The sequence below is a fragment of the Arvicanthis niloticus genome, chromosome 7 (genome assembly GCF_011762505.2).
Source record: "Arvicanthis niloticus isolate mArvNil1 chromosome 7, mArvNil1.pat.X, whole genome shotgun sequence".
Classification (NCBI taxonomy): domain Eukaryota; kingdom Metazoa; phylum Chordata; class Mammalia; order Rodentia; family Muridae; genus Arvicanthis; species Arvicanthis niloticus.
In genome coordinates this window covers 67096745-67110819 of record NC_047664.1, presented here as the reverse complement: position 1 = coordinate 67110819, position 14075 = coordinate 67096745, and the positions used below count along the sequence as shown (strand labels likewise).

General features: G+C 36.2%; 1 protein-coding gene across 6 annotated transcripts in view; it reads left to right on the top strand.

Moving 5' to 3' along the window:
• Positions 1-14075, top strand: part of Pds5a (PDS5 cohesin associated factor A) — a 95915-nt gene that overhangs the window by 69312 nt on the left and 12528 nt on the right. For all 6 annotated transcript variants that reach the window (XM_034508606.2, XM_076938554.1, XM_076938555.1 and 3 more), the window contains exons 21-28: positions 480-638; positions 3141-3209; positions 4990-5126; positions 6917-7040; positions 7267-7471; positions 7836-7950; positions 10924-11056; positions 11720-11839. In XM_034508606.2, the coding sequence (XP_034364497.1) occupies positions 480-638; positions 3141-3209; positions 4990-5126; positions 6917-7040; positions 7267-7471; positions 7836-7950; positions 10924-11056; positions 11720-11839 (1062 nt within the window). The remainder of the gene's footprint in view (positions 1-479; positions 639-3140; positions 3210-4989; positions 5127-6916; positions 7041-7266; positions 7472-7835; positions 7951-10923; positions 11057-11719; positions 11840-14075) is intronic.

Genomic DNA, 14075 nt, shown 5'->3' with positions numbered 1-14075 from the left:
AAAGAAAGCATTTAATTGGAGGCTTGCTTATGGTGTCAAAGGTCATGGTGGAGGAGTGTAGCAGCCAGCAGACAGAAGTAGCTGAGAGCTCACAGATGTCCCACAAGTTTTGAGTAGAGACATAGACACGGGTTCTGATGTGGGCTTTGGAAACCTCAAAGGCCATTTCTAATGACGTACCTTTTCCACTGAGGCCACATCTTCTAATCTTCCCAAACTGTTCCAGTAACTGGGGACCAGACATTAAAACACGTGAACCTAATGGGGCCTTTGAATCATCACAATCATATATAAGTGAAATAACAAAATATCTAGGATGGTTAAAATTAAGTGTGTAAAAGTAAGTATCTAAGATGGTTAAAATTAAGTATGATCATATCAGTAAAACAGATTGACATGTTCATGGCAAAATCATTAGGACTGTAGAATATCTAAATACTTAAAAAGCCAATTGATAAATTTTTGTTTTATTTTCATAGCCACTCAGTAGGAGTCTGAATGCAGATGTACCAGAGCAACTTATAACTCCATTAGTTTCACTGGGCCACATTTCCATGTTAGCACCAGATCAGTTTGCCTCCCCAATGAAATCTGTAGTGGCAAACTTTATTGTTAAAGATCTTCTAATGAATGACAGGGTAAGTTTCTAACTTAATTAAATCTGGAGTCTTAAGACTGTTTATATCTTTATCATAGAAACATATCTTTTTCAGTATCTAGAGTGTTTGTGTGTGTGTGTCTTTAGTTTTACATATTAGGTCTGAGGTGACTGATGTGCTCAGTAGGGTCTAACTCTTCATTCTTTTGTAAAAGTTTTAAAATATCACACTACATCCTATTAATATAACTGTCACTTTAAAATTATAGTTTCTTTTTAAAAAGATGATTTTTACTTTATGTGCATGAGTGTATTTCCTAAATGTTTTTCTGTGCACCGTGTGTGGTATGCCTGTGGATGCTGGAAAAAAGTCAGTGGGTCACCTGTTAGAATTACAGACAGTCCCATGTGAATACTGAGAATATCAACTAGATAATAATAGATAGATATGATAATAATAGATAGATAGATAGATAATAACTTAAATACTAAGCCATCTTTGTAGCCCTTCAGTGTACTTTTTAAAGGACCTCCCAACCTAGAATTAGGGAGAGTGCAGACACAAAGCACATCCATGCATGTCTTTATTTTTAGTGTAACGTTGAGCACTCCAGACTCCTGTTTTATGAAGTTAGAGAAGATGGGGATTAACACCAAATCTTTCACAGCAATCCATCATGTTAAGCATGGTTTGTGTTTCTTGTTCAGGGTAGGATCCAAACTACCACACCAGCCTACATCTGGCTACTTTTCTATTTTGTTTTTTCAGACAGGGTCTCTTGTGTAGTCCTGGTTGGCCTGAAACAGGGTATGTAGCTCAGGCTGCCATTGAATGCAGTAGTGACATTCCTACCTCTGCCTCTCAACTGCTGATAATAAAATAAGTGTGCCACCATATCCAACCTGATTTTCTATTCTTTTCTTTTCCCTCTCTCTCTCCCTCCCACCTCTTTTTCCCTCCCTCCCTCCCTCCCTCCCTCCCTCCCTTCCTTCCTTCCTTCCTTCCTTCCTTCCTTCCTTCCTTCCTTCCTTCCTTCTCCATGTAAAGCAGGGCTTTACTATATATGCTTGGCTGTTCTAGAACTCAATCTGCAGATCAGTCTGGCTTAAATCTCATGGAGACCTGCCTGCCTCTTCCTCCTGAGTGCTAGATGAAAGATATGCACCACTATGCCCAATCTATTAAAAAGTTTTAATTGTATTTATTTCTTTATTTAGTCTAGGGGGTGCATAACAGTTGGCTTGTGACTGTCAGAGGACATCTTATGAGTCAGCTCTCTCCTTCCACCATACAGTTCCTGGTGAAGTCAGGTTCTCAGACTTATAGTAAATGCTTTTTTTTTCCTGAGCTATCTTCACTGGCACTCAAGATATAGTCCCAAATAGAAACACTCTTTTATCCACTAAGCAGTGTATTCAAATTCCCTTAATATATGCCCTCAGAACTCTGCATGGTGACTATGGATTTATTCTAGATATCTTATTTTCAAACACTTGTTCTTTTACAATATAGCTTCTGTTATTTGACATTTTCCCCAGATTCATTTTATTGTATTATTGATCAAAATTTCATGTATTTTCTTCCATGCTGAGAAATATTCCTTTCTATATTTCACATTTTTTTTGTTAATTAATAGTTTTGGTTTTGGCAATTGTAGTTAATGTTAATATGTACCAAAAGTAAAATTTCTGAGTCATATGATTACTGAACATTTTTTAGATATCACCAAACTGGTTACCATAGTGTTTGTTCCTTTTTAACCTTTTACCAAACAAGTCTGTAGGTTCCAGTTTCTTCACATTTTTTTGAGAGAATAAATATAAAGTGATATTTTATTATGAGTGTGGTATTCTTTTTTCTCTCTTTTTAATTAGAATCATTTTGTAAGTGCTTATTTGCCATCTGGTATCTTTTGGAGAACAGTCTGTTCAGATCCTTTAGTACTTTTGTTTGTTGCTGTTGAGTTGTACGTTTTTACGGTTTTGAGATACAGTTATATGTAGCCCACGTTGGATTTGAACTCTGTGGATAACAAAAGCTGGCCTTTGGGTCCTATAGCTCTGCCTCTCTCCTAACTTCTGGGATTATAGGCATTCATTACTGTACCAGCAAAGTTTATTTGTATGTTCTGGGTAGTAGATGCTTATTTAGTATTTGTTAAGTGCAAGGTAATGAAGGTTTCTTCCTGTGTTCTCTGCTGAGAGTTTATTGGGTTTTCTTTAGGTGGTGATGTTTGTAGATAGTAATACTGTCTACCAATATTCTTAATTTGTTAATTTCTTAATTTCCCCAGAACATCGTATTTTGTGTTCTTCACAAAATTATTTGTCCCATATTTAAAAAAAAAAAAAGGTTATTCTTGCTTCATAGTCTTGGTTAATATAGGTTTATCGTATATTTTGAGGTTGGAAAATCTGACTCCTCTAATTTCGTCCTCCATTTCTAAGGTTTTTTTTTTTTTTTTTTTTTTTTTTTTACCTGTATATTTTTACACTGGGTAGTAATCAGGATGGAAAACTAAATTTCTTCTATTATCTATAGTCTACAGGTGAGAAGAATGGAAAATTGTGGTCTCCCGATGAGGAAGTTTCTCCTGAAGTACTAGCAAAGGTATATTTGCTTAGGTATTAGTGACCTTTATGTTGAAAAAAGTGAATGCTTGCAGAACCCTGGGCTTGTAAATGTTAGAGTTAATAAGCATTTTCTATTGGGCTGCTTTATTTATTACTTAAAATAAATGTATGTATGTGTGTGTGCACATATGAGTGCAGGTTCCCTCAGAGGCTAGAGGTAGTCAGATCTAAAGCTAGAGTTACCTTTGAGTCACATGTGGGTTGGGACACACGTGGGTCCTCTGGAAGAGTAAGTATTTCTCAAAACTGCTAAGCCCTGTCTTCAACCTCAATGTGCTTTATTTTAAAAGTCATTGTAAATTAATACTTCTCTAAGGAATTGCAATTCGCTATTGTTTGTGGATCTTTGCATGTTTTGTTTGGGGGTATGGCTTGGTGGTACTAGGGATTAACCACATGCTCATGAGTGTTCCTCAACCAAGTGCACCCCATCCTATGCTGAGTCACTGTTGGACGCTCAGCACACTTCAGTACATGAACCTATATATTACTTTCTTTTTTTTAACGTGTTCTTTTATTTTTCTTTAAAGTTTTATTTATTTTATGTATATGAGTGCATTGTAACTTTCTTCAGACACAGCAGAAGAGGATATCAGATCCCATTATAAATGGTTGTGAGCCACCATGTGGTTGATGGGAATTGAACTCAGGACCTCTGGAAGAGCAGTCAGTGCTCTTAAGCACTGAGCCATCTCTCCAGCCCTATATATTACTTTCTTAGTCATGTATTTTTGTCAGATTGTCAGTAAATATATGAAATAATACTTAGATATTTAGCTCTTCATATATATTGAAAACAATCTTTCAGATAATTAAGGCCACAAAAAAATTATGTAAGCTCCGACATTTTAGTCAATATATTTAAGATGTACCAGACATGATTTATTCTGATAAATCATGATAGTTTTCTGACACTATAATAACATATCATCTAAATAATTGTTTTTAATCAGCATAGTGGCTATTTTTAAGTTTTTGAAGAGTTTTTAAGATACTGCACTTTTTCCGGAGTTAACATTAAAATATATAATGATTAGATCAGGATAGTTAGCACATATGATTCTTCCCGTTGAAAATGTCCATAGTTATCTCTAGTTGCCACTTTGAAATGTAGTCACTGTTAAAATGTAATTATTTAATTGTGATTATATTTAAAGTTGATAGTTTGCCCAGCTGGTGGTGCATGTCTTTAATGTCAGCTCTCAGGAGGGTCAGGCAGGGGGATCTCTCTGAGTTGTAAGCCAGCCTGGTCTACATAGTGTGTTCCAGGAAAGCCAGGGCTTTGTAGAGAGTCACTGTCTTTAAACAAACAAACCCAAACAATAAGTAAACAAATGAATAAATAAAAGTTACACCATCTATATATGTATGTTGCCATATCAGTTAGCATCCATTTCTCTCTTCTTCCACTTACCTGATAGTTAGAAATTAGTGGTTTAAATATTTATTTTTAAATCATCTATTTTTAAGTCTTATTATATCAAAAATCTGAAATCAAGAGTTGAATGAGTTATCAGTCATGGAATGTGTATCTTTTGCTTTCTCTGTTGGAAATAAGAACATGCCCAGCTGAGGGACAAGAGCATGCGCAGGTGAACAGAGAGTAGTCATGCTCTTATTGTTACTACTCTTAGCCCATTGCCTTGGGGAATACATTTCCACTGATTAGGATAACAAGTTTTACTAATTTAAATTAGTCTTTCCTTTAATTAGAATTTTAAGTTGCTTTCTTTTTTTAGCATGTTAATGTTTTATAGGTACAGGCAATTAAACTTCTGGTAAGGTGGCTGTTGGGTATGAAAAACAACCAATCTAAATCTGCCAACTCAACTCTTCGGTTATTATCAGCGATGTTGGTTAGTGAGGGGGACCTGACAGAGCAGAAGAGGATCAGGTGAGCTTCCTTCCTTCTAGTTTCCTTGTATCCAAGGTTGGGTAAGAGTTGATTAATATTGAGTGTTTTAATTGTACTGTAAGCTGTGGATTTATCTTTCTTGAATACATTGAAGAATGTTGGCATATTCTTGTTCTTTCCAAAAACTATGAACTTCTAATAAATTTTTATTTAAAATCAGCTCAGTATTAATTACTAAAACCCACATTTGCTGGATAAGCAATTAATTTATTGAATTTCTACTCTGTAACACTATAACAAGTGTAGCAGTCAGACCACCCAGCTCCCCTTAATATGAGTGAACAAATGGAATGACTCACAGTGTTGCTCAAAAAGGGGGGCAGTAGAAGCCTTTTGTCAGTTTCAAGGAAAGTTTTACAGGCAAAAAGAAAAAAATTGACATTAATTTTCACTTTTCAGTGTAGTGAAATTACTGTCTCCTTTTCATTCCTTACATGAAGAAATTGTCAAGTCCCTTGTTTCTTTCAAGTACTTGACATCCCGAGCACCAGCAGTGATAAATCATGATTTCTACTTATATTTAGAGATAACATGAATTATTTCCTCAAAAGTAAAAAATAAAAAATCTACTTGAAGAGATACGTAGGCAATTATAGTTCATTATGCTTAATGCTTAGATAAATTGAAGTGACATTCAAAAAGTAAATAAAATCCTTTTTTTTTTTGTTTGTTTGGTTTTTTTGTTTTTTTCGAGACAGGGTTTCTCTGTGTAGCCCTGGCTGTCCTGGAACTAATTCTGTAGACCAGGCTGGCCTCGAACTCAGAAATCCGCCTGCCTCTGCCTCCCAAGTGCTGGGATTAAAGGCGTGCGCCACCACTGCCCGGCAAAATCCAAATTTTTTATGGTGAGTAAGTCAACAGAAGTTTTATATCAACAAAATTATTAGAGTTGTGTTGACAATGATGGAAACTATTTGGCATATCTTAACTGTACTGAAGTGCTTTGTATTGAAGTGTTATAACTCTGATACTTAATGCACAATCCACAGTGCAGTTGAAGGCTAAATATTATCATCATTTGACCTGGAAAAAAATATTAACTATTTGTTGTTCTAAACTAAGTAATGTGATCTAAACTTAAGTAGTACCATTTTCTCATCAAGTTGAAAAAAATTTAGGGAATTTTTACTTCCTCACAGGGAAATAAAATGAGTTCTGTCCTTATTCTCCTTAGGAGTTGGCCCCCCGTTGTAAGTCTGCGGAGTAGGTTATATCTGCCCTGTGAATACTGATTTACCCACATTCATGAAACATGATAAAAGTGATTACAATACACATATAACCATATTCTTACCTCTATGACCTTTGCTATATTTGGTTCTTCCTTTGCAGCCATTTCATTGCCATTCATAAAATCTGTAGGATTAATGTAGAGTCTCAGTTATCCCATATGTGTGTACATACATGTATATGGTGTACAAACTAGATTTAACATGATTGGCTTGTCTTGGTTTGGTTTTTAAAATCAGTTTTTAACAATGAATATGTATTCTTGACATAGGGGTACAGATTGTGAGGAAACTGGCTCTTAGCACCATCAGCAATTTGATGGTAGAGTAAGGCTACTCGCTTGGTTGGGTGAGAAGTTGGAGGTCAATCACAGTCATGAGCCACAGTGACTTGAACCTTCTGTCTAAGTTGAGTTAATAAACACAAAGTAATTGCCTTTATTTGCACATTAAGTTACCAATCTCACACTCAAAAATAATCAGAGTTTTATGTGTAATAATGGTTATAGGAAATGTTTCTTTCTTTTTGTTTGTTTATAGTAAATCTGATATGTCTCGCTTGCGATTAGCTGCTGGTAGTGCCATAATGAAGCTTGCTCAGGAACCTTGCTACCATGAAATTATTACCCCAGAACAGTTTCAGCTCTGTGCACTGGTGATTAATGTAAGTGGAAAACTTATTTCAATCCTAGTCTTCAGATTGATTGTATTTCCTTTCTTTGAGTACAGATGCATTTGATATATGAATATATACACAGAAAAGATTGTTGTTTCTTTTCCTCCAGTATAATCATCATTTTAATTTTTTTACCAATGAAAGTACGTGTGTGTGTGTGTGTATAAGCAAATGCTTACCCATCCTGTGTATCTTTGTGTTGGTGCTGATACAGGATGAGTGCTACCAAGTAAGACAAATATTTGCCCAGAAGCTTCATAAGGCTCTTGTGAAATTACTTCTTCCATTGGAGTATATGGCGATCTTTGCTTTGTGTGCCAAAGATCCTGTGAAGGAAAGAAGAGCACACGCTCGACAGTGTCTGTTAAAAAACATCAGCATACGCAGGGAGTACATTAAACAGAACCCCATGGCTACTGGTATGTGCTTGATAGTTCACAGTGTATGTCAGAGACAGGCACTTGCATTTCTAGTGTAGTTTATATTAAAATGTTAACTTTATAAAATGTTATCAGAATTATAATATGTGTAGAAACTGAAATCTTATATTGAAGTCATATTTATTTAGCTTAAATGTTGTGGGTAACTGTGTTTCTTTATGTAGTCATCAGTGTGCTTTACTCAGATGTTAGAGCATCTACACTTTTTCCTAAGTTTTCCAGTCATCTGCTAGATAATAGCACAACTATTAATAGCTAAGGGAAACAGAAGCAAACAGTTCGACCTCAAACAAGGACAGCATTTGTAAAAGCTGTTCTCATTAACTATGATGTTTTCATTTAGAGAAATTATTATCATTGCTGCCTGAATATGTAGTTCCATACATGATTCACCTGCTCGCCCATGATCCTGATTTTACAAGATCACAAGATGTTGATCAACTTCGTGATATAAAAGAGTAAGTCACGTGTTTCAGAAATTCTACAAATTGTGTTCACTCTTAATTTTTTAAAATTATTATTCTCATTGTAATTTTTCTTATGATTCTGAATTTTCTTAATTTACTGTTAAGTTTTTTAAAATATTTTTTCAGAACTATTCCCAGTTAACCATCTCTTTCTTACTTAGCCCTCTGTTTACATTTATACTTAACTAAGTATTAAAATAGATTAATAAGCTATTTTGTGTTTTATATTTTTTGCTTTTTATATTACAATGGACTTTTGTTTGGTAATTTATAAAACTATGTGATGAAAATTTCTCATGGATTAGGAATTTTTTTTATTTATTTGTATAATGTTTTTTAGCACCACACCTTTCCTTAACAGTAACCTTTAATAATGTGGATATGGCTCAGATGGTACTCTGCCTAGTATGCATGGGGCTCTGGATTAGAGCCCCAGTCCCACCCAAACCAAAGATGCTAGCTAGCATGTACCTCTGATCCTACCACTTGAACATAGTAGCAGAAGGGACAGCCTGGATTACTTAAGAGTATGTTTCATAAATACGAGGGGTTAAAAAAAAAGTAATCTTTACATGCACAGTAAAAAAAAAATATGTATCTAAAGGAAGCTGAGAATTGTGTCTGAAGAGCTTTAAGAAACCTTGTAGCAATGCGTACTTTCCCCATCTTGCATGCTTGCATGGGGGAATGTGTGTAAATTCTTAGTGCCTATGAAAGTCAGAAGAGGGTGTTGAAGGCCCTAAAACTGGAGTTAGTGACAGTTGTCAGCTGCCATGTGGAATAGAACATGGGTCCTCAGGAAGAACAACCATTTCCCCTAAACATTGAGCCATCTCTCTGAACCACCATTGCTATATTTTATTTTGTATTTGTAAATTAGTATCATTTTATTGTATTAAAGTATTATAATTTTCTATATCAATCAGCAAATCTTACTCCTAAATTGAACTCAGCGTTCATCTGTCTCTTTTATCACTTTGGTCACTTAATGCTGCCAACATTTTAACAGAAAAGATGTTCTATATCACATTTAAGCATCGGCCTATTTGTCACTCTACTGTTGCAGTGTTATCACCACAGTGATAGTACTTCTATTTGTAAAATGTAGGAAATTAAGCTTACATTAAAAAAAAAAAGTTTTGGCTCCTTGTAGCTGGTATTATAATAGGCCAGTAATCCCAGTGGTCTGTGAGCTTGAAACCAGACGATCACAAGTTCAAGGCGTGTCTGGACCATTAGGTTTCTCAAAATAGTTTATTTCAGGGAACGAACTCTTTTCAGTGAAAAGATTTGGGAAGAAACATGTGCTTTGAGGAATACAATAAATAGTTTAGCAGTTCCATTTTGTTCAAGATGTGTGTTTGCTTAGCATGGTGGCTCACACCTGTAATACTAGTTCTCAGGAGGTTGAGGCAGGAGAGTTCAAAGCAAGATGCTATCTCAGAAAACTAAAAACAAGCAAAACATGCATGTATAAATAGCCTTTAAGTTTTCAACATATTCTAGCTTCACACAAAAAAATAACCTGTTCATATTTTTATATATTTTATATGCACCACCAATACGTGTCTATGTTTAAAATCTTAAACCTTTTTTTTTGTTTGTTTGTTTTTGTTTTGATTTTTAAAAGAAATAAGTCTCATACTCTGACAGCAGTGAGAATATTTCCACATTGTCTCCTAACAGTAATTCTTATGCTGTTGGTTTTTGTAAAAGGATCAAGAATCTTACAAGTTAATAGGATAGAGGATTTTGAACTCAGAGAATTGATGGAATTAATAAAGTATCTCCTTGGCCTTATGCAGTGCATGCCTCCAGTGTTGTCATCATAGTCCAGTACAACTGTGCTTGTTCAAATAATGCTGCATTCATACACAGTTGCTCACACGAAGCCTGCTACATTCATGTCACATTGTTTTATAGAAGTATAAAATCAGACCAAGTTTTTATCCTGATCTCATCTTTTTATTGTAACCTTGAAGTACTTGATCTCTTTAGGGAGGGGAGGGGAGGAGAGAGGGAGAGAGAGAGAGAGAGAGAGAGAGAGAGAGAGAGAGAGAGAGAGAGAGAGAGAGAGAGAGAGAGGGAGAGAGAGAGGGAGAGAGAGAGAGAGAGAGAGAGAGAGAGAGAGAGAGAGAGAGAGGGAGAGAGAGAGAGAGAGGAGGGAGAGAGAGAGAGAGAGAGAGAGAGAGAGGAGGGAGAGAGGAGAGAGAGGAGGGAGAGAGACAGAGAGGAGAGGGAGAGAGAGGGGGAGAGAGAGTGGGAGAGAGAGAGAGAGAGAGAGAGAGAGAGAGAGAGAGAGAGAGAGAGAGAGAGATAGAGAGATTGAGATTCTAGAAACTCCTCATGTGTGAGGTCTGCCGGAGGGGATGTGCATTTGTTGTGTTTCTGCTTCACTGTTTTGATGGTTTATAGTCCATTCTCATCTAAATGGAGCTCTGCCAGACTTAACAAATGTAGGCACATTTACTTTCCTTGTGCACTCTTAAACTAGCTTATTTTATCCTAGCCTGGACTCAAATCAGCTGCGTAGTTAGGCTGACCTTGAATCTGCACCTTTCAGATGTAGACCGTGGGGACTCGTGTGTGTATTGCCAGCCTCTGTTGCTTTCATGCATGTCATGAAAGTGTAAGGAATTCTCACAGTGAGCAGTTTTACTTTAAGTATTTTGCGACTTTCTCCTCTTGAGCCAGATATATTGGATTATACTGTAATCCCAACACTCAGACTGTACAGGCAGGAAAGATGAGTTCAAAGCTACACAATGAATTGGAGGCCAGCTTGGGTTACAGGAGCCCCTATCTTTTAAAAAAAAAAAAATTGCTTGAATTGATATCATTAATGAAATGATATGTTACTATTTTGGTATTCTTTTATGCTGACAGCCAAACTTTTCATTAAAGACTTAATCCATTGAACAAAAAGATCATCTTTATTTATCCTCTCATGTGTTGTCTGCTTAGGTGCCTGTGGTTTATGCTTGAAGTCTTAATGACAAAGAATGAAAACAACAGCCATGCCTTCATGAAAAAGATGGCAGAGAATATCAAGCTAACCAGAGACGCCCAGTCTCCAGATGAGTCCAAGACAAATGAAGTAAGGCAATGGAAATATACCAACCACTTCTTTTTTCCTTGACAATTATAGAATTGTTTAAATTACAGTATTTATTAAAATATATTTATGTAACTTCTTTTTTTCAGATTTTTTTTCTTTCTTTTTGGTGCATGTGAATGGTTTGCGTGTGTGAATGTGTACCAAGTGTGTGCCTGGTGGCCATGGAAGTGAGAAGAGGGCCAGGTACCCTGGAAATGGAGTTATGGATAGTTGTGAGTTGTCATGTAGGTGTTGGTAACCAGGTACCCTGGAAATGGAGTTATGGATAGTTGTGAGTTATGTAAGTGTGATAACCAAGTCAATATCTACTGGAACAACAAGTGCTATTAAACCTTCTCTCCATCCTTGATTTTGAGTTTCTTTCTCATGCCTATACTCACAAAATTTGTTTTTCTGGAAACCTTTAACATTCTAAAAGACAGGAAGATATACACTGATAAAACATATAGAAATTTCTGGTTGAAACTTTTTTCTAGGGAGAGAAAATGGATACTTTTGGTTTACCTTTACTGGGAATCTAAAGAATACTGAGCAGAGACAGACTGTTAAGAAACAGTAATCACTTGTATGTCACAACTTGAACTTATACATGTGATGGAATTGGTACTTTGATCATTATATAATTTTTTTCTTACTCTTTAGAAACTTTATACAGTCTGTGATGTCGCTCTGTGTGTTATAAATAGTAAAAGTGCTTCGTGCAATGCAGACTCACCAAAGGACCCAGTCCTCCCAACGAAATTCTTTACACAGCCTGAAAAGGTAATTTTCCTCATATAACCTTTCTGACATAGTAAAGGTGATTTAAATTTCAATCAATACTAGTGACAAATATTGGATACTTTTAAGGTCAGAGGGTTTTTTTTGGGGTGGGGGTTGTTTTTAAAACCTCAAAATTTATTGAGGAATGGAAGACAGGTAAACTTTGTTATTGTTCTGATGTCCATTCTGCCTACAGGAAGAAGCTTTCAGATTTTTAAATTTATCTTTTTTTTTTTTAATTAAAATATATACTACTTGTTTGTTTTTTATTGTTTGTGTATATTCTAGAAATTACACCTAGGACCTTTTTATATGCTAGGCAAGGAGCTCTAGAATGAGCTCTGACCCCAGCTGAAGAGAGCATTTGTAGAGACTGGGCAGTGCTTTCAGGCAAGGCGTGCTGCACAGGTGGGATGATGGCACGCAGAAGGCTGAGGCTGGAGCATCATGGACCGGGCCAGAGGATGCATGGGTGGGTAGATAGAGGGGAAGAAGAGATATTATGATATTTGTAGTTTTTACATGAATTTATTAAATGTTAGTTAATGAACAATTTGAGTCAGTACTCTCCTTTCACCATGTGGGTTTCAGGAATCTAGATTGTAAGCATCTAAGAAACAACCCCACCCACTGAACCATCTTGTCTGCCCAAGTTTTTCTGTTACTATATCAGCTTTCTTACTTTTTTTAGCATATTGCTTTTAATCTAGTTAATGTCAAGCACTAGAGCACCAGGCTTGTATCTGTTTTTTTGAGCTTGTAATAGTTCTTGATAAGCAAAGGAAGTAAAATTCAATATTCAGATTTTTTAACATTTATTTTAGGCTTTTTTTTTTTTTTTTTTTTTTTTTTAAAGAAATGACATAGCTGAGTTTGACCTGATGGCAAACACTTCTAGTCCTAGTTTGCACCAAGGAGCTCAGGATAAATACATACAACAAGACCCTCGGTGTTCAGGGAACAAAGCACAAAAAGAAAAGCAAAATACAGCTTAAAGTCTTAATGGGTACATTTAAGCCCCTCGTTCAGAACTGTCACAACTATTGGCAGATAACATGTTTTGGTCTGGCTGTATTGCCAAAGGTGACCTTGAACTCCTGATGGCAAGTGTTCCATACTGCTTCAGCCTCCCAGATGATGGCTTTATTGGTGTTAGTACAGATGTTTGTGACACGGTTGTACTTTATTTGTAATGCCCAGAATATTTAGTAAGGTGGCTGGAGAATGGCGGTGTTCAGCTTCCATCCCTGCATTGGGGTCAGGTGTCAGGTGGAAGTCTTGTGAATCTAAGTTCACCAGCCTAGTCTAGGTCCACCAGGGTTCCTCCTTACCCCTGTCCCCTAAAAGCTTAGATTTTTGACATAATTCACAGTTGATTTAACTTGCTTATTAACTAATTGGTATCACTACTGTCAAGGAATATTTTGTTTACTTAGTTGTATTTTGGTGAGTTTGTCTTTTATATAGATATTAAAGGTCTAAAAAATAAGTATCTGCTTTTGACACAGAGTCAGTAAGCTCAGCGTAGCCTCAAACTTGAGATCCTCTTGCCTCTGTCTCCCGGTACTGGGAATATAAGCATACATCACTCTACCCATCTCAGAATATTTTTAGTTAAAATGGCAGGTACTCAGTTTCCCAGAATTGATAATTAAAATAGATTATGTAGTTGTTTCATGACTATAAGTACGTAGGATAAGCCTTGCATGGTACGGCAGAAGGATGAAACCCAGCTGGTCTACAGGAAACTGCCTCAAAAATAAAAATTTAAGTTGTCAATAAGTATTGTCTATTTTATCAGCTGAAAGTAGATTTTATAATTTATTAGAGGGTGATAATCATACTTTGAACAATATGAAAAACTAGGAATGAAGTTTGTTTAAAATGCTTCAAGTGATTTTCACAGGCACAGTAAACACATGGTGCACTTAACACCGATGCAGGCAAAATACTCACACACATAGGAATAAGATAGGTGGTGCTCCTGTGGAGGCCCATTCCTTTATTCCCAGTGGATGAAGGCACAGTAGTGAGTCTGAAGCCTGCCTAATCTACATAGTCCTAGGACAGCCGGGGCTGCATAAAGAAGCCATGTCTCAAAATGAACAAACTAAAGAGTTAACATGTCAAAAGGTTGCCAGCATTATGTCATGGGAAAGTTCTCACCAAGTATGTGCACTTCTCTGGTGCAGTAGTTGTCACCATGGACTGGAAAGTACGCCTCCTGTGTTTGTCC